The following is a 23,678-nucleotide window of genomic DNA, read 5'->3' on the forward strand; positions in this document are numbered from 1 at the left end:
TCAAAACTACAGCAGTTGGTCTCCACAGTTTCCAAACGCTTACAGAGTGTTGTTAAAAGAAGAGGTTGTGCAACAGTGCCCCTGTCCCAACTTTTTTGAAATTCTAAATGGGCATGTATTTTTCCAAAAACAATAAACACATAATTGCATCCTGTTTTTATTTGCATTTTATGCAGTGTCCCAACTTTTTTGGAAACAGGGTTGTATTTGAAATTATAGTGAAATGGTCCTTTAATGCTTTGGCACTTTGTTTACAAACGCTGATCTTTTTGAGTCAAAAGAACAATTCCGGATTAAAGATCCATGGTCCTCCAAACGTAAAAATGTAGGTATTTAAGGAAATACATAGTAAGGTTTCCCATTAATAGAGGCATTTCAAAAATCTATTTACTTTACCAGTCGGAGATTGTAGGCTATTTTTGTATAGTGAGGGCACTTGTAGGCTATTTTTAATAGTGAGGGCACTTCAAACTTACTATTAGAAAATGTTGTTTAGAGGTTAATATAGCGAATATATTCGCTCATACCTCATAACTGAACGATTCGAAGAAATACGAGTTTTTCAAGAGTCTTTCCATCACTTCCATCACTAGGGTAAAATCTCGGTTGTCAAGTCCCTCCCCGGAAAGGGTATGGGGAGAAGCATATCGGCCTCAGCACCATATCGCTCTAAGTTGACTGGTTGCGGTCTTGCAAAACATTTGACATCGGTAGTAATAACAGATCAACTATTATGCTATTTAATACGGAGTTGACAGCTATGTAGGGTATACTCCATCCTATTCATTCTAGGTAAGGCACGCGTGTGTGAATTGTCTGATTGAATGTTTTTGAGGAAGTGCTGAATGAACGCATTATTCGTTGCTTAAGCTACTGTATTACAGAAGCGACACGGATGAATGCTGTATTTTCACCGAATTGCGTGTTTTTGGGGGGCCACGGTCGTTAGTAAAGACGTTAATTCTGTAAATCGGCATCTTTGCCTCCATGGTGACGGATAGACGCCACACCAGGCTACAGGTGATTGGATTTCGATTTACGGATGTGATTGTAGGCGCTGTCGTGCACGCTGGATCATCACATCTTGGCAACAATTAGGCTGTTCTGCGAAAATGTTATCGATGAGTGTTTTACAAATGCGATAATGTAACATTTTTGGTAAATCTGGGGTTACTCCTGAGCTGACCTAACTTAGATTTTTGTTACAGTGTTTTCAAGTTTTTTCGAAATTGATTGGGCGTGTCTATTCACTGTGGCCAATGAAGGGATTCGATTATCTGTCTCGGGTTGCCGGGCTGAGTATTTTGCCAGGATTGAAGCGTTTTCGCTTATGTTTTGGGATGAGGCGTTAGCCCTAGCGGTCCTCCACGTTCCTATCCTCTACACGTAGCTAAGGCACGTGGAGTAATGAGAAGGATCGTATTCACGTGTTGCATTTTTCGACTGCATTTCCAATGGAAGGTGGTTAGAATATTTAAACTTACTATTAAGTTTATAGAGGAGTTATGTTACGGAGTGATTAACCATGCTACCTTGTTAGAGGACTAAAAGTCAATTCGAAATGACCTACTATTCAGGACCTACTATTCAGGTTCCTCTTGAACGCTTTTGTCCGGTTCTTAAATTCTAATAAGTGCTTAACATACCGCACTTCTGTTTTCAGCTGACGATGGACTGCAGGTTACCTGGCACAGCCCGGGATACGGTCCTGTTCCAAAGCTATTTCTATCACGCCTATTAGTCTACTGATGATAGGCCAACAGTCCCAAAATGCATTACAATCATGTTTTCAAGATGCATTATATTAAAATATGCCCATATGTCCAATACGCCGAAATATAATTGTAATCATTTATGCTTAATAGGCTAAAACGAACTGTGTAAGGCAGTGTTTCCCAATCCTGATCCTCTGGACCCAAAGGGGTGCACATTTTTGTTTTTGCCCTACCACTCACACACCTGATTGAAATTAAAGACTTGACGATATGTTGATTACATCAATCAAGTGTGTAAGTGGTAGGGCACCATTTGAACCAGGTGTGTGAGTGCTAGGGCAAAAACAAAAACATGCACCTCTTTGGGTCCCGAGGACCAGGATTGGGAAACACTGGTGTAAGGGTATCAATAGTGGCGTACTATCAAGTGTGCCGGAGGTGCGGTGGCACCGTGGGCTGGTGCTTGACCTCTATCATAAAATTGTTTTGTATTTCTATTTTCGATCCTTAAGTTTTGTTCCAGGGGGTTGGGGACACCGAATAAGAGCGTCCAGTAAATTACATAAATGTAGTCTAGATTAAAAAAGATCCATACAGTGCTGGGAAACTAAGGTATCCGAGCCTTGTCTGAAATAGACCCAATACTTTAATTCTGAGCTGGAAATTCGACATGATAAACCCTTGGGGCTAAATGGCCAAATATAGCTATAGCTACAGTAGTTAGAATATATAACAGCAGTTTTATGCTTATCTTTCAAAATGAGAGTATGCTGAGTTATGGGGATGTGGTTTAAGCCGACGTTCTTCGACAGAGGGGTCTGTATTAACATACAAGCCCTAGTCTTTTGTTGGAATGTCTGTTACTATGGTTATTCATGCGTTGAGGTGGTGTAGTAGGCACGCTGGTCTAACTGGGCCCTGGATACTAGCGAGACAAGTCTTCTCCTTTTTCTTTCTTTTTGATCATGAGTTTTGGGTCCACTTTACGGCAACGTTATAATCGGCAACAGACCTTTCACGCTCACAAAATGTCCAATTACTCTTACAACAAAAGTTTTGAATCTGCGGTAGGCCTACAGGTTATTGAATAAAATAATAAAATATCAAATATTGCGGATTTTGTTTATTTACTGCTCATATTCTGCACTCTGGAATATTCCTTTCAACAAGGTTAATATGGTCGCGCACAGTTAGACGAGAGGAGGGTGGATCACATCCCTCATTAAGTAAAACGATTTACTTGTTACGGGGAAAGAGAGGGCATGCATGAGCCAGTAAGAAGCTGGGGGTTTATTAGATGGTTAGACTGGAAATGTATCCGTGATACCGTGGTGGAAAAAAAACTATTCTTATGATAAGTACTATGGGATCTTTGGGGACTATTGGACACTCATGCAAGTGGCAGGTAAAGAATGCGCAAAAGCGCTCTTGCTGGAGAGTGGGAGGTGGGATTTAAATTCTGCTAATCCTGTCCTCAATCTCTCCGGGACAGTCCTGTAGAGAAAGAATTAGACGGACGGTCGGTTTTGGGACGTGGGAGTAACCTGGTGATTTCAGAAAACCATTCAAACTTTCTGGACTCTCGAGCAGACAGCCTATATTTCTTAATGGTTGATAAGTGTCTAATTATAGAAAGGCATTCGTATTTACATGCGCACGCACCGTTTCGACCTAAATCGAATGTTTTAATCCCACTTGAATACTGCCGGCGAACTGGACGGAGTGAAGCAAGTTTATTGTCTGGGCCTGAAGATCTTGTCTGGGGGATCCAAATAAACCGTCCATCAATGAGTGACACAGAGAACTCCAACGCGGATTCCAAATTGGAATCTGTAATACAGGTTATGTCATGGGCACTGCATGATGGCGCTTCTATATAGTTGTAGTACTTTCATCTCCTGTAAATAATTGTCAATGTTTATCAGACATCATTACAGAACTCGATATGTCATAATTATATAGCTTATTGTTATTACAATTGTCTTATCTTGATTGAACTTTTCATAGCTAAGAAGTCATTAAAAAAAATCTGTTTGTGTACAGTATTTGCAGTGTGCAGTATGAGGTCAGATTTCTATTCTGAACACAGCTCTGTGGTAGGCAGGAGTTACTGCTGAGACGCCACCTGTCCTCAGTGGCACTTTGCACTGAGGGGCCTTGAGATTTAGTCTGTCTCTTACGAGATATACTTACCACAAATAAGACAGAGACTGAGGACAGCGTAATCAATCAATGAGTGTTTACATTCAACAGGGTAATGAAATAGCCTCACACCTATCAATCAGGGGATATGTTACCGCTCTTGTCTCTTCCTATTTCTCCTTTTCCCAATGTAAATGTTTGTTGGTGTGATCGCAGAGACTGGAGGAGAGTGTGCTGTCAGAAGAGAAGAGGCTAATCGTCCGAGGCTCTTCTCCTGAAGACCCTCCTACATGTCTACCTGCACGGGTCCGAGAGATCGTCACTAAGAACCTCAACGAGAGCGGTGAGAGGCCCACCACGTAATTGCTCAAAAATATCACATTTATTCAAAGTAGTGTCCTGAATATTGAACGAAAGGCTGTGCTCCCCATCAACACAACGAGTGGTCCTGTTCTCTCTCTCTCTTCCTTTCTCTCTCTTCTGCACGTTTCCTGCAGGACCCATGTCATCAGTGATGTCAGTCCAGGAGGAGAACCGGGTGCTACAGGGAGAGCTGGGGAGGCTGGAGGACCTCCTGGCCCATAGCCGGGCAGAGCGTGATGAGCTGGCCATCAAATACAGCGCCATCAGCGAGAGGGTAAGACACAGAAGAGGAGGTAGGAACGTGTTTAGGAGGGAGAAGATATGAAGTATGAGATATGAGGAGGGGAACACTAAGTAAAACATAACATAACTGGATGTGATGCACATAAGAAGATGGAGGTTGAGAGGGAGAGAATGAATGCATTTGGATTGGTGGTGATTAGTTAGTGAGGTCCATTCTTACTGATTCATTTTAGCTGGTTTGAGTGTTAAGCTGCCCTGGCTGCTAGAAACCATATAAAGTATGTAGTGGGATTATAATACTTGACCCACCTTCATGTTCTCGTCCTTCAGGTGAAGTAATAGTAGGTGAACCTGGCCCTAAAGATAAAGTAGATCACAGTCAAAGTAGCATTGTAAAACACATACATAGTGAATACCAATGTAACCCTTTCTCAATATTCCTTTCATTCCTTTCTTTGTCATTCTGCCCTGGAGAGTTTTGTTTGTCTCCTTGGTTACAGGGCTTTGAATGAAGTGAAGTGGCATGTTGCTATGGCATTTGTCACCCCTGGTGATTGTAAACAGGGGCTTTAATGGAAAAAGGGGGGATCAGAGTGGGTTGCGGGTAGTATGGCATCAGAACAGATGCAAGATTGTCAGCCCCCCTAACAAAACTGAAATGTCTCCTGCATCTTTTTTCTAATGGTTTGTGTGGATGCCCAGTGGCTCCTGCCAATGCAGTAGCTACACCTCCTGCAGTCCACCGAAAACACAACAAATAACAAAAGTTACGCATTGACTGGCCCAATTAGTCTCACAGCTACAACCAATTCAGAAACCGTCAGTTAAATTCTTCTTATTAAGTACACTAATGTAAATGTACTGACATGGTCTGCTGGGAGTTCCTGTGGTCACCATGCTCTAGTCTTCTAACTAAACACACTAATGTAAATGTACTGACATGGTCTGCTGGGATTTCCTGTGGTCATCATGCTCTAGAGACTCCCTCAGGCACCTGAAAGCCAACAGAGGTCGTAAGGTCATTGAGTTAGTGTTCCCTCACACATGCTGACCCATGTGACAAGTAGTAGTATCTCTGTGCCATGTCTAGGAAGAAGGCTTGCTGCAATCATTAGATCTCCTGAATCGGTTGAGAGTAGTTGCAATGAAAGAGCCCTAAATACAACTTGATATGACCGTTGGGAAGGGAGGACAAAGCCAGTTTAAAAACAGCATCCTAGCTACTATATCATGAAGACCTGGTAGCAACAGTGGTACTCTGAAGAGTAAGTCTGTGATCCTCTGGGTTTCCATCCTACACAGCTAGAGCAGGCGCTACGCCTAGAGGCTGGTGATGGGGAGGGGGACTCGCCAGAGTGTCGCAGTTTGGCTCAACAGAACGTGGAACTCCGCAGACGTCTGGACGAGGAGCAGGCAGCCTATAAGCGCAAGCTCACAGCCTACCAGGAGGGCCAGCAGAGACAGGCTCAGCTTGTGCAGAAGCTACAGGCCAAGGTATTACATTACCATACATCATTTGGGTTTTATTTGGAGGGTAGGTCCATAGTGTTTTGCTGGTTGATTTTGTAAGCCAATTTTACATTTTAGTCATCTTTCGTGGCATTCAGTTAGGACACCATGACATAACTAGGTGGGACAACAACACAACCCAGTGATAGTAGGACGTTGTATTACAACCCCGTTTCCCAGAAAGTTGGCAAGCTGCGTAAAATGCAAATAAAAACATAATGCAATGATATAGAAATAATTTATCCCTGTATGTAATTGAAAATAGTACAAAGACAACATGTTGAAACTGAAAATTTTTATTGTTTTTGGAAAAATTAATGCCCATTTTGAATTTGATGCCAGCAACAAGTTGGGACGGGCATATTTACTACTGTGTTGCATCAGGTCTTTAACATTACTCTGTAAGCGTTTGGGAACTGAGGAGATCAATTGCTGTAGATCAGAAAGTGAAACGTTTTCCCATTCTTGCTTGATATAGGATTTCCCCTACTCAACAGTTCAGGGTCTCCTTTGTCGTATTTTTCATTTCGCAATGCCCTAAATGTTTTCCATGGGGGACAGGTCTGGACTGCAGACTCTTTTACTACAGAGCCATGCTGTTGTAATATGTGCAGAATGTGGTTTGGCATTGTCCTGCTGAAATAAGCAAGGTCTTGGTTAGTATACGTTGCTCCAAAACCTGTATATTTTGTTCAGAATTAATGGTGCCTTCACAGATGTGCAAGTCACCAATGCCATGTACATTAATGCACCCCCATACCATCACTGATGCTGGTTTTTGAACTGTGCAGATAAGTATCCGGATGATCATTCTCCTCTTTAGTCCGTAGGACACAGTGTCCATGATTCCCAAAATGAATCTCAAATTTGGATTCATCAGACCACAGGACAGTTCTCCACTACGCCTCTGTACATCTTAAATGAGCTCCGGCCCAGAGAAAGCGGCAGCGGATCTGGATCTTGTTTATGTATGTTTCTTCTTGGCATGGTAGTGTTTTACCTTGCATTTGTGGATGCAGTAATGTACTGGGTTCACAGACAATGGTTTTCGGAAGTGCTCCTGAGCCCATGCAGGGATTTCCACTGGGTCTGTTTTTAATGCAGTTCTGCCTTAATGCAGGGTCATATATTTTTCAAGAAACAATAAAACATCTCAGTTTCAACATTTGATATGTTGTTTTTGTATACTTTTTTATTGAATATAGGGTTGAAATAATTTGCATATCGTTGAATTCTGGTTTTATAAAAATTTTACGCAGTGTACCAATCTTCTTGGAAACGGGGTTGTAAATAAGGAACTGTCAGTAAAATCTGTGTTGGAATTAATAAAACACACACAGTTCACAAAATTAGGGGGCTGTTTAGTTAAGATCTTTAATAGAGGAATTGGGGGACATTTTAAATAAATCTTTTAATTTTTTAAATTTTCTGTTTAATTTTTTTAATAAAAAAAAAAAGTAAACTAAACCACACTAAATACTTGACTTTCCCATACTGTGGAAGTTGTCGATTCGTTGCTTTTTGACAGTACTATTTGTGTTAGAGACTAGACTCCACTGCTAAGACATTCAACACTGGATGTTGTCAGATAGGAACCTAATGTAATGTACAAGTCAGTATTAGAGAAGAACACCTCTTTGTGTCCTCTTTTCCAGGTCCTGCAGTATAAGAAGAGGTGTGGAGATCTAGAGAAGACTGTGTTAGAGAAGTCCTCAGAACTGGAGCAGCATAGACTGAATGTTGGTACTCCATTACATCACCAAGGAGACATTCTGAAACAACTGACCATGCCTTTAATACCAGCATGGTGTTCATCCACAATTCCCCTGATTCATAGGCTTCCTCCTCATTTCCCTTCAGGGCCCTTGTGATACGTCCAGCAGCAGTCATCGTGGAGATGAGGATCCATGCGGAGACCTGGAGAACGCTCTAATCCGGTTGGAGGAGGAGCAACAGAGGTTAGTGATTGGAATCTGTCTGGCCCAATCAGTAGTGAAACTAAATGACACACTGAATGGAATTCAATAGACTGAATGCAATTTTGTACTCTGTCATGCTCCACAGGAGCAACAGTCTGTCTGCAGTGAATTCAATGCTGAGAGAGCAGCTGGAGCAGGCAGGACTGGCTAATGAGGCACTTAGCCAAGACATACGTAGACTCACTGCTGATTGGTCCAAATCTAGGGAGGAGCTGGAGCAGAGGGAGTCTGATTGGAGGAGGGAAGAGGAGGTAAATAATAGCAATGTTTGTGGATGCTTTAATAAAAAAAAAATAGTATTGTCTGTTAGATGCCAGTTCAGCCTTTCCTGTCCCTCAGTCTTTTCACAGTTATTTCAGCAATGAGCACAGTCGTCTGCTTTCCCTATGGCGACAGGTGGTGGGCTTCCGTAGGCAGGTCTGTGAGCTGAAGAGTGCCACAGAAAGGTCCGGACCACTAACCACACAACAAGCTGCACATTGTACCCCATTGTACTCTTTTGTATATTTAGGCCTTTAGGTTTGTACTCTTGGGAATTCAAACCTTTCGACATTTGTCCTGTTATGTTGGGCCAGGGACCTGTCAGACATGCGAAATGAGATGGCCCGGGCCTCCCACTCGGTCCAGTCGTCCTGCTCCGGCCTGTCCTCCACGCTACGCAGCCGTGAGGGAGGGGCGGCCCTGGCTCTGGAGCGGGAGGAGGCGCTGCGGGGGAAGCTGGAGGCGCAGCTCAGAGAACGCGTGGCTGAGATGATGAGCCTGCAGACCAGGAGAGACGCAGAGAGGGCTGAGCTGAACGCCAGGTCAGACTGAGAGAAATAAACACTGAACTGACGCCCTCTCGGCCTCTGGCTGGGTCCTAAAGGGTATCTGACAGATTGCTCTGCTTCCAAGCAGGGTCATATGAGAGCCTGTCTCTGCCTGTCTATGTTTAAGGGTGCGTTAGACAAATCTGACGTGTTATCTCGGAGCTTCAAAGGTATGCTAAGTGATCTCTGTGGGTGTGTGTGCCACTGAGCAGACTGTCAGATGCAGTGCGCGAGGTGGAGAGGCTGAAAGGACAGATTGAGGAGAGAGACCGAGACGTAGCCTCTCTGACCAGGAGACTTGAGGTGAGAGACTGTCCTGTGTGACCCCAACGGAGATACTGTTATCCATGAGGAGACCCGGTGGCACACCTCACTACGGTTCTGTGTGTACAGGAGCAGAGTGGCAACGATGAGACCGACATGCAGGTGATGAGAGCTCACACTGAAACACTGCTGGACACACTCCGAGACATTGCCCAGGTACAGTCCCCACTCACAAATCCACATGCACGCACACGCGCACCAGACTTTGACCAGCCTCACATCTAAACTCCTCCTCCCTAGACTGTCCTGTCTGATGGGGACTCGTCAGAGGCAGACCAGGAGAACAGCGAAGCTTCTGTATTGGCTCTGTTCCGTAGCTCCTCTCCTCGTCGGTCCTTGTCACCACAGCGATCCAGCTCTCCTAGCCGCTGCTCGTCTTTGGCCCTCATCCCAGAGGCCAGCCTGTCAGCTCTGCGCTCTGCTGTCAACAGCAGACATCTCCAGCTACAGGTTTCATCACTGTTCCGCTGCTTCAGCAGGACACTTTAACACATCTGTTACTATTTATTTACTGTCATTCCCTGGCATTAGGAATTCAGGTTTTTCATAGCCTGTTTTCTTTTAGGATACACTTAAAAATAAAATGAAATTACAAACGTATCCTGTTAAAGTAATCTTATTTATTAAAGGTGCTACACTCAAAAATGTCTGTAATACAGTTGCCTTGGTCTGCAGCAATTATGTCATGTTTCTGTTTCGTAATATGAATTATACACCAGTGTTGTTATCAGATGTGATATTTGCCTACTGATTTCTCCCACACGGCCTGGCAAAATGGACATGCTATTTTGAATTTGTGGCCAGGGCAGGCAGTAATATAGTAAACACTGTAATGTGCTGTTAGCAAAAAATCCACATAGTCACTCAATTAGTGTTTATGTAAGAAAATATCAAAAAAGAATCGCATGGATCATTTTACTCTCTAAATCGCTGTGAAATATATTTTGAATAACAAAAATATATTGTTTTCAGCGGTTTAAAGCTGGTGGATGAAACTGAAAGTCTAGGATGAGTCTCAGAGGAGCCTAATGTTCTTGTAATTTAACTCTCTTCCACATTCATGTCACTTTCAGCATCTCAGCCTCTCTAATGCACCTTTCCCCCTGATACACAGGAGGTTCGGGGGCGTCTGTCCTCTGCCCAGTCATCGGTCCAGACACTGCGCAGGCAGCTCACAGAAACGGAGTCAGCCAGACGAGAGGCAGAGCAACGCTGTCAGATGCTGCAGGGAGAAAGAGACGGAGTTCAAAGAGAGAAAGACTCGATGCAGAGGGAGAGAGACCGCCTGAAACAAGACAGGGACACACTGGCCAGGTACAACCGGGGCCTTAACAGACAAAAACACTGACAAGTATAACCAGGAGGCTAAATAGACAGAGACATTGGTCTGGCACAACCAGGGGCTTAACAGACAAAAATACACTGGCCAGGTACCACCAATGAGCTTAACAGACAAAAACACACTAACAAGTACAACCAGGAGGCTTAACAGATGGAGACATTGGTCCGGTACAACCAGAGGGCTTAACAGGCAGATACATTGGTCAGGTATACCCAGGGGACTTAAAAGATACATATAATGCAAGTCTAAAAACATAGGGGCCAGGAAGTGTCTGCTGTCAGCGCTCTTGTAAAACAATAAGTCTTTGTGTTCATGTAAATGGAGAGAAGAATAGCTAGTACACATAGTGCCACCATTAGCTGTTGACCTTTATCATGAGAAAGTGTGTGAAAGGTCAGTTGTGCACTGTCTCTAATCTTGTCCTCTGTCTGTGTCTGTCTTCTCAGTGATAAGGTGGCTGTGGAGAAGTCCGCCCAAACAGCACTGATCAAGTCCCAAATACTGCAGATGGACTGTGAGAAGCTGCAGCAGGCCTTGACGTCGGCCCAGAGAGAGTGGGATCACGAGAGGGAGGAGAAAGAGGCAACGCTCCAGGAGAGAGACCTGGCAAAGGCAGAGACTGAGAGAGTGTTAGTGAGAAAAGTGATGAATTGAAAAAGTCAGAAACCAATTGTCATTGATATATGTGTATGTATGGAAAACAAAGCCATCTTTCTGTCTCTAACCGTGTCCCCGCCCCCTCAGTCAGAAGCAGTGGGAGCAGAGTGACAGCCGGGCGTCTGTCCAGCGACGGGAGCTGTCTGCAGTGAGAGAGGCCAAACACCAGACAGAGGTGGAGAAGCAGCTCCTGGAGGAAGAGAAAGCCCAGCTCACTGAGGCTCTGGCCCGGGTAAGAGACACGAAAACTTCAGATTGGTTATTCACTTTTGGTCTTTCTTCAACCCCAACATAGGAATTCCTTTAGTTAATACACTGATAGTTTCCCTGTGTGTCTGTGTTACATATTCTGGGTGTCTTCATTTTGGTCCTCCAGGCTGAAGGCAGTAATGCTGAGCTTTCTCTGCTGGTCAACAAGCTTCACTCTGAGGAGGCAGCCCTCCGTGACTCTCTGGCCAAGATGGGCAGCATGAACGAGGCCCTGGCCCAGGACAAGTCTGACCTAAACTCCATCATCAGCCAGGTGGGTTCCAGCAGGACCAACGTCTTCATCAGTATTGACTAATATCTGTGGTTGATATCATGTAGAACTGATGCAACAGTGACCATGTTTTCAGGGGGGAGAAATGATTGGCCTGTTCTGTTGGCTACACATCACAGCATTCCCTCCTGGATATTATATTAGTACTTTCACACCCATTCATTCTCTAAAATATTTCTCCCACTTCCTCTCAGCTGGAGGAGGAGAAGAACCTCCTGCAGGCTGAGAAACGCGAAGCCAAGCAAGAGAAGCTGACCATCAGAGACGAGCTTGTCCGTTTGGAGCAGGACAGGCTAGAGTTGGACTCCGCACGCCTCGCCCTCCACCAATCCCTGCAGGAGTCAGAGCTGAGCAGGGTGGGGATGGAGGCGGAACTTCACAGCCTCAGGGCTGAAAAAGTGAAGCTGCAGGACAAAATCACTCAAGTAAATGATGAGTCTCCTCTCAACTCATTTCAACGCACTTCATAATGGCTTCTCAACAAGTTAGCAAATAAAAAGCATAATACTAACTTAATTCTGAAGCCAAATCTTTCCACTGAACCTCTGACAATGTTAACGCATGCACCTGTGTATCTGCCTGCTGCCAGCTGTGTGGCGAGGTGAGCTCTCTGGGCGCAGAGCTGGGCGTGATCCGGGGTGAGGAACAGAGGCAGGGCACGGCCCTGGAGGAAATAGGACGGGATAGGGCGGACCTGGCCAGAGAGAGGGCGGGGCTGGTGGTCCAGCTGACTGCATCAGAGAGAGAGAACGCCGCGCTAAGCGAGGAGGTGGCTGCTTTCAGGTGAGATGTGTGTGTGTGTGTGTGTGTGTGTGTGTGTGTGTGTGTGCGTGCGCGCACCACCGACTGCATCTGCGCTCGCGCGTGTGGACCACCGACTGGATAGCAGTATCTCCGTTGGGGTCACACAGGACAGTCTCTCACCTCTACCGTTTTCTGTTTTTGGGGGTGCACGTGTCATGCCCCTGCAGGTCGGAGCGGGAGACCCTGGAGACCAGCCTGTTTGAGGTGCAACAACAGATGGTGCAGCTGGAGTCCCGGAGAGAGCAGCTGGAGACAGAGAACCAGAGTCTGCGTCTGCGCTGCGAAACCACCACAGGTGAGAGACGGAGGGAGAGGAATTCAAATTCAGAGAGGAGAACTGAATTAGGTGACCGCCTTGGCGATGTGGAAAAGATTGCTGCGTCATAGAGTCGAATTTAAGGAGCCATAGAACATGTGAAGGGGTATGGCCGCAACATTACATCCATTGCATGAACCACGCTTCATATTCACCCCGTGTAGCGGAACTGAGGCGCGTGCGCGCGGAGGGGGAGAACATCCTGGCGCAGAGTGAGAAGGAGATGGAGGTTCTGCGCCAGGCCCTGAGCAATACCCAGCAGGAGTCTCAGCAAGCCCTACGCGCCTCCATCGCTGACCACCAAGAGGAGGTCGAGAGACTGACTGCTGAGAAGGTGAGCCGGGAGGTCCCCTCCTGCACTGGTCTGGCTCTACCACACGAGGGTTTCCCAACTCCAGGCCTGGTGTACCTCCATGCACTGCTGATGCTACCTGTACCTCAATGCCTTGAGTCTGGCGGGTTTGTCTGGGGCTAAAACATCAGCGTGTGCTGGTCGGGGGAACTTGTGGACTGGAGTTGGGAGCCCCTCTGGTAGGCTGTCTAGTTCAGGTTCCAGTTGTACCAGAGGTCCCAGGGGTTCCTGCCCCAGCAGTAAGCATGTTATTCGGGTGGTATCGCTTGAAGACGTCAATGTTAATAGTATTACTGAGTGTTGATTCCTACTTTTTTCTTTGTTTTCGACCAAGGTCTCAATGTATGTTTTAATTGTACTCAGTTGTTCATGTTCTTTATGTGGGCCGGTTTGACCCAGATGATGAACATGAACAATTGAGTTTGTTTCTTCTGTAGGAGACCCTTCGCTGCAGTTTGGAGTCCGAACATGAGGGGGCGCTGCGGCGGCTCAGAGAGGATGCAGAGGAGCAGGTCCTTAGGACTGAGAGGGAGCGGGACGAGCTGAGAGCTGAAGTGAGGAGTTTGCAGCACGACAGGGACCAGAGCCTGCTGCAGGCAGAGACCGAGAAACAACAGGTCAGTCCCTTCTGAGGGACCATGCAGGTGGCTGGTGGGTAGGATGTCAGGGCTGGAATGGAATCAGTGGGAGGGGGTAAAATATGATGTCTCTGTGTGGGTCATGCCGTTCCATTCACTCCATTCCAAACATTGCTAGAAGCAGTCTCAGTTTCCTCTCACCAGTCTCCTGTCTACTCTCGTGAGGTGGTCATCCCCAGTCCCAGAGGTTCTGTCTATTGTCCTCCGTCAGATGCTGTCCCAGAAGGAGGCAGAGAAGGCGGTGCTGTCTGAGAGGGTGTCCATCCTGCAGGCAGAGTTGGGTTCTGCAGCCCTGGAATTGGAGAGACTGGCCAGGGAGGCAACGCATCACAAAGACCAGGAGAGGGTAATATTGGAAAGCCCAACAGATCTGGACCCGTTATGTACTCTTGGCATTAGAATGTAATTAGAATATAATCTGTGTCCACTTCTCTCTCAAGGCCGCAGTGGGAGCTCTGACCACAGAGTTACTGGAGCTGCGCTGTCAGCTGGAGGAGGCTGGCTGTCGTCATGACAGGGAGTTACAGAGGCTACAGGAGAACTGCACGGACCTGCAGACACACACTGACGCTGCCCTCAAGGAGGTGAGGGAATGTTAGAGCCGAGGGTGGAGCCAGTGACCATGTCCGGATGAATATTCATCCAGCCCTCTCCCGAACGTCCCCTTCTAGTTGGAGGAGTGCAGAGCTTCTCTGTCAGCCAGTGAGGAGAGCCGAGACCAGCTGAGGCGGGACATGCTGGAGATGGAGAGGCGTCTCAACCAAACCCGGGACACTGGGGAGGGCTACAGAAGGGACGGGGTGGAGTTACGGCGCACCCTCTGTGATGTCACCAAGGAGCGAGATACGCTCAGCCTATCAAACACCCACCTGAGGGAGACATTGAGAAGTACAGAAACTGAGAGGATCAGGTAGAGCTTAACTGCACTTTAGGGTGGAACGTCCTGCTGAAAGCATGGACGCAAAAACTGTCATTTCAGTCGTTGTAATCAGTGTGCGCGTGTGTGCGCGTGTGTGCGTGTGTCAGTGTCAAGCGTCAGTGCGAAGAGAGGGACCAGCGGGTGGCTCTTTTGGAGGAGAGCCTGTCGTCTGCTCAGAGGGAGGTGGCGGAGCTCCGCAGCTGTCTCAGAGAGGTCGAGAGGTCACGGCTAGAGGCCAGGAGGGAACTGCAGGAGCTCCGCAGACAGGTCAGCCACAAACACAGTCACAACCCTGAATCACCAGTGTATTGGTTCACCAGCTGTAGAAAAGCACCCGGGCACAAGCCCAGGTTGTAGACATCACGCTGTACTGTCTGTCCTCCGTCAGGTGAAGGTGCTCGATGGTGAGAAGGAGCAGAAAGGCAAGGAGGTAGCTGAGCTGCAGATGCGCCTCTCCCTGGAGGAGCAGAGAGAAGAGGAGAGAGGGAGGGAGATTTTCGCTCTCAAACAGAAGCTGGTCGAAGCTGATACAGCCAGGACCTCCGTCAAGAAAGAGGTTGGGAAACGGAGAGAGGTGGGAAGAGGAGGGAGGTGGGAAGAGGAGGGAGGTGGGAAGAGGAGGGAGGTGGGAAGAGGAGGGAGGTGGGAAGAGGAGGGAGGTGGGAAATGGAGGCAGGTGGGAAGAGGAGGGAGGTGGGAAATGGAGGCAGGTGGGAAGAGGAGGGGAGGTGGGAAGAGGAGGGGAGGTGGGAAGAGGAGGGAGGTGGGAAGAGGAGGGAGGTGGGAAGAGGAGGGGAGGTGGGAAGAGGAGGGGTGTCGAGTGAACATTTAAACTGTGTTTGAACTTAGATATACAACCTGACCAACCCCTCCCCCTACACCTGCCTCTCCTGTATCTCTTCCAATTTCCCTCCTTCTCTTTCTCTCTCCATCCCTCCCATCGTTCCCTCTCGCCAGCTGTCCGTCCTCCAGAGGCGTCTGACGGAGTCGGAATCAGGCTGGCGAGGCTGTGAGAAAGAGTTGACCACGCAGCTGCAGGAGGCCCGGGGTTGTGAGAAGAAGCTCCAGGATGAGGCCAGGAACCTGTCCCTGCGGGCCCAAACGGCCCAGGACTCCCTGACCCAGTCCAGCCTGCAGCTCAGCGAGGCCCAGGGACGCCTGGCCGCGACCGAGGCAGAGCTGGCCCGGGCTGAAGCCGGACGCAGGGAGCTGGAGTTCCGCCTGGGCAGCCTGCAGTCGGCGTTGACCCGTACCCTGGGCATTGGGGCAGGGGGGCGGGGCAGCACCAGCGGGGGGAGGGGCCGGAGCCCTGGGGGGAGTTCCCACAGCAGCATCACACGGCACCGCAGCCTCTCACCATTACGCTGCTCATTGTCGCCCCCCAAAGGTGAGGGAGAAACCGAGCATGACTTGTTTTTATGAAACCCCCATAATTGCTAGCCAATCAGCTGTCCAAGCACACACTCGTAAAGCTCCTAGCCAATCAGCGGTCCAAGCACACACTCGTAAAGCTCCAAGCCAATCAGCTGTCCAAGCACACACTCGTAAAGGGAGTGTGCAAAGTACTGAAAACTAGGGTGCCGCTCATTTTTGACTTTTCAGTTTTGGAAATAAATTAATACTTTGAGATCATTTGGTTATTTTGGGTTATATATTTCCTTTAAATATAGGCCAAAAAGTGTTTGCAGGATTATGTAAGAGATTTATTGCCTATAGGATGCATGTTTTGGGACATTATTATTCTGTATATTTGTGTTTTTTTTTCGATCTATTGATTAGGTTACACACTACAACAGGCCTGACCCATCCTCAGTACTCTCCCATCACAGTTGTTTTAAATCACCAGTGGCCTCATGATGACATTCCTAAGTACATTCCTTCCTGTCCTGTAACTCAGTTCATACCAACAGCTGAGTATTTGATGTGTCTGAGTGGTTTCATTCATCCACAGCATAATTTATTCAATTGACCATGCTTAATGATGAGCAGATAAGCAGTTTGGAGGTATTTTGTGGTTAATATAGTCAGATTAGTCTCTGTGGGACAGATGTCAGTTTGATTGATGTCATGGGGCGTCTTTTGGGCATGATCTACAGAGACAAACAAAAGCCTATAGAATTCTTTTTAATGGAATTACATTTTTCCTTCCAGATTTTGGAGGTTCGACCCCTGACAACACAATGGGCTTATCCAGACCCATCTCCCCAGAACGGGAGGACACACCCCAGCCCGTGCCTCTACCTGAGATGGACCCAGAGGTACTGCGCTGTGGCCTCCGAGACTTCCTCCAGGAACTCCGAGACGCTCAGAGAGACAGGGTGCCGTACACCTGATTATACAGTTTACCATTCTGCTGCACACATTACATTAAATATTTACAGACTTTCACGTCAGGTGAGGTCTGTTAGTATTGTGATGTTTGATGATATGTTCTGTTGTCTCCAGCTGGAGCAGGCTAATACTTTCAGTGATCCACTGATTCAACCAATCATCAGTCAGGTGAAAGGGTAACTGTCTGTCACTGTATGCCGGGTTAAGTGAGCGTGTTCCTGGTGTTGGTGTTTAGGATGAGGCACGCTGCCAGTTGGGGGCGCTACAGAGAGAGTTGGAGGAGGTGACAGGGGAGAGAGACTCCTCCCAGAACCGCCTTTCTCAGCTACACAAAACACTACAGGAGTGGCAGGACGGTGAGACCCACCATGTTTTCAGGAGTTAAACCAAACCCAAAAGCCTGCATAAGCATTTAGAAAAGTCTGGACTGGTAACCTTTTGGGAATGTTAGTCCTGAAAAGGGAGAGAAACAAGTACTCAGACACACACACTGGACACAATGCTCATTTACAACTCAACAATCACATTGAGGTGAGGTTGCTGACTGACTGTGTCTTTCCAGGGAAGCGTGACGTTGATGGGCGTCTGACTTCCACCCAGGCCATGCTCCAGCAGCTGGAGGAGAACATGAGGAGGGGAGAGAGGGAGAGGAGAGCCCTCACTGACAGAGTCAAGGAGCTGGAGAGAGCCCTGCAGACTGCCGAGACTGAGAAGAAACACACACAGGTAGACTGACACACCCTGACGGAGGTCGAGAGACTGAGAAGAAACACACACAGGTAGACTGACACACCCTGACGGTGGTCGAGACACTGAGAAGAAACACACACAGGTAGACTGACACACCCTGACGGTGGTCGAGACACTGAGAAGAAACACACACAGGTAGACTGACACACCCTGACGGTGGTCGAGACACTGAGAAGAAACACACACAGGTAGACTGACACACCCGGACGGTGGTCGAGACACTGAGAAGAAACACACACAGGTAGACTGACACACCCTGACGGTGGTCGAGACACTGAGAAGAAACACACACAGGTAGACTGACACACCCGGACGGTGGTCGAGACACTGAGAAGAAACACACACAGGTAGACTGACACACCCTGACGGTGGTCGAGACACTGAGAAGAATCCAAAAGACAATGCAGAGGGCCGACTTTGAGAAAAAGGGAGAGAATAAAGCGCCCCGGTGAAAAACGTGCCACACTAAGAAGTGTTTACCCGTAACACTGCCATATGCTGACCCTGCAACACTGCCATATGCTGACCCTGCAACACTGCAACACTGCCATATGCTGACCCTGCAACACTGCCATATGCTGACCCTGCAACACTGCCATATGCTGACCCTACGGGGACCACAAGCTGAGGGCACAAACTGACGGTGGCTGTCATAACAACAGATGCCACAGCACTCTGAGTCATTAAACAGAACTCTGCGTCGTATTTCTGGGCAAAGCAACTGTCCAAATGTCCAATCCTCTTAAATCCAGACCTCACACCACCATGGGGGAACACTTCTCCTGACCACAGAGGGAGCGTTTGTAGAGGGACACACAGAGAAAGACAGCTGAGGGAGAGAGAAAGGAGTGGGTCTGAGAAAGTGCCAGGGGAAAGGAGGCTAGGTACTTTTCTGGGTGTTGACTGTTTCTGTTGCTGAAAACAGAGGGATTCAAGTTGGGGGAGGAGTTGAGTGGGATGTGTCCAGCTGTTATTAACACTGGGTCTGGTCTGGCCTCTGTGAGGTGTTTCTCTGTTGTTCTCTGTCCGTCGCTCACTCCCTTTCCCTCATGTCTGACTCACCCTGTAGGACCAGTTGAGTAAGCAGCGTGCGGGGGAGGTGCGCCTGGAGGCGGAGCGGAGGCGCCTGCGGGAGGCCCTGGAGGCTGCTGAGACCCGGGGAACCAGGGTGGAGCTGGGGAGGCGCAGCCTGGAGGGGGAGCTGCAGAGACTCAAACTGAGCCTGGGGGACCGTGAGGCGGAGGGCCAGGCCACCCAGGAGCGCCACGCCGCTCTACTCAAACAGGTAACCCATGGGATGAACTCTCATACCCGCACGGTTACGCTCAGGCCTGATAGAGGCAGGTCAGGCTGAGGTGTAACCAAAGCAAACACTTCTACACGGATTGAGACACACTCAAAGACCGTCTGTCCCAGGTCAAAGAGGGGGAGAGCCGTGTGACGTTGCTCCAGAGAGAGGTGGACAGGCTGAGCCAGGCTCTGTCTAAAGCCCAAGAAGGAGAGGCCTGTCTCAGGGAGAAGACCCAGAGCCTCTCTCAGAGCCTCCAGGAGGCCACTGCTTCCCACAGCGCCACCCAGGGGCGCCTTGCTGCTCTACAGAAGACACTGGGGGTCGCCGAGCAAGACCGCAGGCAGCTACAGGTGAGGAGATGTAGCCTGATATTCTAAGGTTTGTTTGGTCGAGGTTCATCCCTGTGATGTAAATGGGTTTACCGCTAATTGTAAATTACAGTTTAGATTGAAGCTATGTGTAATGTTTCACAGAGATGGAGGCAAATGCAGGGTCAAAGAAGGAGCTTTTAATCTGAACAAAAGGGGGGAAACAAAATTGAGTGCAGTGCACTACAGATGCAAACTAGACTAAACAATGAAACACAGAACGCCACAATACAACAATGACCGACAAGGAAGGGGAGAAAATGCCTGAACTAAATACACAGACTAACAAAGTGAACAGAAACAGGTGGGGGCTAAACACAGGTGAAAGGAATAAACTGATTAACTGAAAACAGGAAAGACCAAACAAGGACATGACAAACCAAGAACACACAGAAAACACGAAGCAGAACAGTCCCGTCCGGCTGGGACCGTTACACCATGAAACTGAATGGAGTGTTGATTTTCAGGAACGAGTGGATGGAGCGCGGGCGTCCCTGAACGAGGGGAAGCGAAGCATGGTGGCACTTACTGAGCGCGTGCAGAGCCTGCAGAATGAGCTGACCCAGAGCGAGTTGAGACGAGGAGAGCTGGAAACAGAGCTGGCCCAGACACAGGAGGTGAACAGAGGGAGGGCCTTTTATCTATACATAGTTATAATGTGAATACTAGCCATTCAAAATTATTACTTCAGCTTTAATGTTATGCACACACACACACACACACAGTGAGAGTTAATCGAGTAATAGCGTGTGGGAATACTTGGCTTGTCTGACCCTCTCCCTGTAGGCCCTGCGACAGCGGACCGCCAGTCTGACGGAGGCCCAGCGCAACGCCCAGTCGGCCCAGACAGAGAGGTCCTCTGCAGAGGAGAGGCTGCGCGGGCTTCAGAGGGCCGTGGCAATGCTGGAGACGGAGAAGAAGGATGCAGAGAGACAGGCCGTCCGACTCGAGAAGGACAAAAACGCACTGAGAAATACACTGGACAAGGTGAGTCAATGACAAGACGGGAAGAAATACAACAGACAGACGAGGCATTCAGTGTGGAGTCCGCTTCTTAAATCATTGAAAATTCAAGAAGTAAATGTATGTTCAGTTCATTCACTGAAAATCCCTCACGTTGTTACTGGCATCTTCTGGAACTGACTGAAGTCCCACCTGTTGAGAAATGCACCCCGTCCCACGTGTTGAGAAATGCATCCCGTCCCACCTGTTGAGAAATGCATCCCGTCCCACCTGTTGAGAAATGCACCCCGTCCCACCTGTTGAGAAATGCATCCCGTCCCACCTGTTGAGAAATGCATCCCGTCCCACCTGTTGAGAAATGCATCCCGTCCCACCTGTTGAGAAATGCATCCCGTCCCACCTGTTGAGAAAAGAGAACTGAAGTGATTGTGACCATGGTGGATTGTTAGGTGGAGCGTCAGAAGCTGAAGACAGAGGAGGGCAGTATGCGTCTGTCTGCAGAGAAGGGCCGTCTGGATCGCTCCCTCAACACTGCAGAGCAGGAACTGCAGGACGCACAGAGACAGATCGCCCTGCTACAGGTTAGTAGGGAGAATGAAAACCCAAGACAGGTCTGTTACAGGTTAGTAGGGAGAATGAAAACCCAAGACAGGTCTGTTACAGGTTAGTAGGGAGAATGAAAACCCAAGACAGGTCTGTTACAGGTTAGTAGGGAGAATGAAAACCCAAGACAGGTCTGTTACAGGTTAGTAGGGAGAATGAAAACCCAAGACAGGTCTGTTACAGGTTAGTAGGGAGAATGAAAACCCAAGACAGGTCTGTTACAGGTTAGTAGGGAGAATGAAAACCCAAGACAGGTCTGTTACAGGTTAGTAGGGAGAATGAAAACCCAAGACAGGTCTGTTACAGGTTAGTAGGGAGAATGAAAACCCAAGATAGGTCTGTTACAGGTTAGTAGGTAGAATGAATAAGAATGAGTAAAGCAGAAGAAGGTGAACTTCACTACATTTCCCTTTCTAAATTTGAAGTTATTCATTTTGGGGTAATTCCAAAATCCTTGTGGATGTGATGGATTAGAATGTATAAAATCTTAGCTTCAGAAGTGTGCGCATTCACAGCATATTTTTGGTGCTTCTGGACATTTACTTATGTTCCATTTCATGAAACATCCATAATGTTTGTTATTAGGTTTGTGCCAATTCTGCAAAGTCCACATTTTAGGTAAAATTAAATATTTACTCCTTTCCTAGTAACACAGTTTCATTTTTCTGACATCAAACTGCCCATTTTGTCCCATAGACCTGTTTGTGTTTGTAACATAGAAACAGTCCACTCCCCAACCACCAGTAACGATAATACCCTTTGTTTACTGAGGTGATTGGCTGATATTGGAGGTATGCATTTTTATTTGCTTGCTTTGTGAAAGGAGGAGTTGGTGGACGTTAGAAAGAAAATCACTCTTTCTATGGTGAGTTTTTCAATGTCCAGTGTTAACCTAGTGTATTGCTATAGATCAGGCAGGTTCGACTTGATAGTTTTAGTTAGACAAGCCAGACATTGCTTTAGTTGCGTATTATTGTACATTCTTCCTTGTTTGTTTGACCCTCCCAGAGTGTCTGTCTGTTGTCCTCGGAGCTCCAGGGGTCATGTTCCTTTAAAGCCATTCAAATGAAAGCTCATGGAGGCGAATGTGAATTGGAATCACTACAACATGTCTGTAGCCGCAGGGCTTTGGCTCTGAATGCAACTGCTGCTAGTTGTACACCTAATGTTGTTCATTTGAGCAGAATTGTTGGCTCATTTGTTCTTAACTCAACCATGATGGATTCTGTTAGTTTGTCCTCAACCTTTTCACAAAGAAGTACAGAAATTAGATGATTTACCCTAGCTAAAAGTCAGTATTGAATAATATTTGACTATCCATTATTTGTTTTTGAACTAGCATTCTCCATGAGCCACTGAACAATAAAATTTGTAAAAGTTTGTATACGTAATAAAACAAAGACATTTCTGTGTGCCATTTTGACTTCGTCGATATAAGAGTATTGGTCAGGGGTTGCATCTGTGTATGTCTCCGTCTCCAGGCCCAGCTGGCCGAGATGGAGCAGTCCCACAGTGTGAATGAGAGCTCCATGCGGCAGCATGACGAGGCGCTTCGCGAGGCGGAGAGGCTGAGGGTCGCCCAGAGGGAGACGGAGAGGACCCTGGCTGCACGGGAGAGAGCCCACCGCCACCGGGTCAAAGGCCTGGAGGAGCAGGTGGGCTCAGCCGTAAAAAGTATGCGCATCAGGAAGAAGGAACGGGAATGTGAATCTGAGTCCTTGTCTGTCTGTCTGTCACTCAGGTGTCTACTCTGAAGGAGCAGCTACAGCAGGAGCTGAGGCGAAAACAGCCCTCCCTACCCACCTGATGTCTGCCTGGAAGTGGCTCCGTGTTTAGTAAGAGCACACTAGAAGCTCCAGAACCATCCTGACATAATCAGCTCCTCTGACTTGACGCTACAACGCACGGACCTACTCCTACTCAGGGAGAACCTCGGCATCGCTGTGGGAGGACACTGTGAATGACTGGGGTGTAAACGGAGCAGGAGTCCTCAGCTCCAGGTTTCCCTTCCACACAAACACACCGTCAGACCAGCATATAAAGGGAAAACACTCTGGAGCCTAATTTCTAGGAGGTTCTAACATGCATCCTTTGTCCTGGTCTTATCCACATTCTGATTGGACCCACATTCTTATACAGGTGTCAGTTATTGAACAGTCAAGATCAGGATTTAACATGGAACTTAGGTGCAGGTGTAAATGGGCTTCTTTCACTGAGCACTAGAACAGTTCATCGGCCATTTGAAGGTACCTTTTTTTTCTTGCTAGTATTTTTCTGAAATAGGCTTATTATTTTTTCTGGGACCAATAGACACTACCTTCTATGTGAAGAACAAATGATTGGTCCACATGAGAGGAATTGTTTTTGTATGTTTAGGCTTTTAGATTTATATTCTTGTAGTTAGTTAGAAATAGCACATATTGAAGTGTGTTCATAACTATCGGGTGTATATAAGTGTACATGAATCAGTCATGTTTGTGAGAGAATGCAAAATAACAGTTGTGTGTCTGGAGTAAATGTGTGTTGATAAAGCATCTTTGACTACAATGCCTGTTTGAGTACAGGTAAAACAGCTAAACAGAGCAGATTTATATAAACAGGCTCTTCAGATAAAATGATCGACAGCGGTATTAAAACCTCTCTATAGTTTCAAAGAACTTTCCAGAAAAGGTGGACAAAATGTCATGTGAAAAGACAAAAGGTGTTCACTCCCCACCCC

At 47.4% G+C, this 23,678-nt stretch overlaps 1 protein-coding gene across 6 annotated transcripts; it reads left to right on the forward strand.

Annotated features, from left to right (window-relative positions):
• Window positions 1-645: 645 nt before the first annotated feature.
• On the forward strand, window positions 646-23,493 carry LOC105030000 (rootletin). 6 transcript variants are annotated; one of them, XM_034287239.1, is made up of 38 exons: window positions 646-792; window positions 4,074-4,200; window positions 4,355-4,494; window positions 5,766-5,957; window positions 7,628-7,711; window positions 7,833-7,930; window positions 8,037-8,202; window positions 8,291-8,397; window positions 8,527-8,754; window positions 8,973-9,063; window positions 9,154-9,240; window positions 9,325-9,534; window positions 10,199-10,398; window positions 10,873-11,055; window positions 11,171-11,315; window positions 11,460-11,606; window positions 11,819-12,049; window positions 12,214-12,407; window positions 12,596-12,723; window positions 12,909-13,078; window positions 13,534-13,713; window positions 13,946-14,080; window positions 14,175-14,318; window positions 14,406-14,644; window positions 14,761-14,920; window positions 15,042-15,209; window positions 15,611-16,040; window positions 16,805-16,971; window positions 17,220-17,340; window positions 17,547-17,710; window positions 18,804-19,019; window positions 19,151-19,375; window positions 19,861-20,010; window positions 20,180-20,380; window positions 20,806-20,937; window positions 21,786-21,824; window positions 22,441-22,614; window positions 22,701-23,493. In XM_034287239.1, exons 3-38 carry the CDS (start codon window positions 4,360-4,362, stop codon window positions 22,764-22,766), a joined length of 5,907 nt encoding a protein of 1,968 aa, XP_034143130.1. In that variant the 5' UTR covers window positions 646-792; window positions 4,074-4,200; window positions 4,355-4,359; the 3' UTR covers window positions 22,767-23,493. The 6 variants fall into 6 exon arrangements, with proteins under 6 accessions (XP_034143130.1, XP_034143127.1, XP_034143128.1 ...); XM_034287236.1 differs by lacking the exon at window positions 646-792 and adding an exon at window positions 2,803-3,556; XM_034287237.1 differs by lacking the exon at window positions 646-792 and adding an exon at window positions 2,803-3,556 and having other exon boundaries at window positions 8,348-8,397.
• Window positions 23,494-23,678: the final 185 nt, after the last annotated feature.

Source organism: Esox lucius, chromosome 17 (assembly GCF_011004845.1).
Source record: "Esox lucius isolate fEsoLuc1 chromosome 17, fEsoLuc1.pri, whole genome shotgun sequence".
NCBI classification, from domain to species: domain Eukaryota; kingdom Metazoa; phylum Chordata; class Actinopteri; order Esociformes; family Esocidae; genus Esox; species Esox lucius.

Coding starts and splice junctions, on each gene's coding strand:
- LOC105030000 (XM_034287236.1), top strand. CDS start 3,323: ATGGTTGATAAGTGTCTAATTATAGAAAGGCATTCGTATTTACATGCG. Junction 12,050..12,213: donor TGCAGGACAAAATCACTCAA/GTAAATGATGAG, acceptor GCCTGCTGCCAG/CTGTGTGGCGAGGTGAGCTC. Junction 12,408..12,595: donor GAGGAGGTGGCTGCTTTCAG/GTGAGATGTGTG, acceptor ATGCCCCTGCAG/GTCGGAGCGGGAGACCCTGG.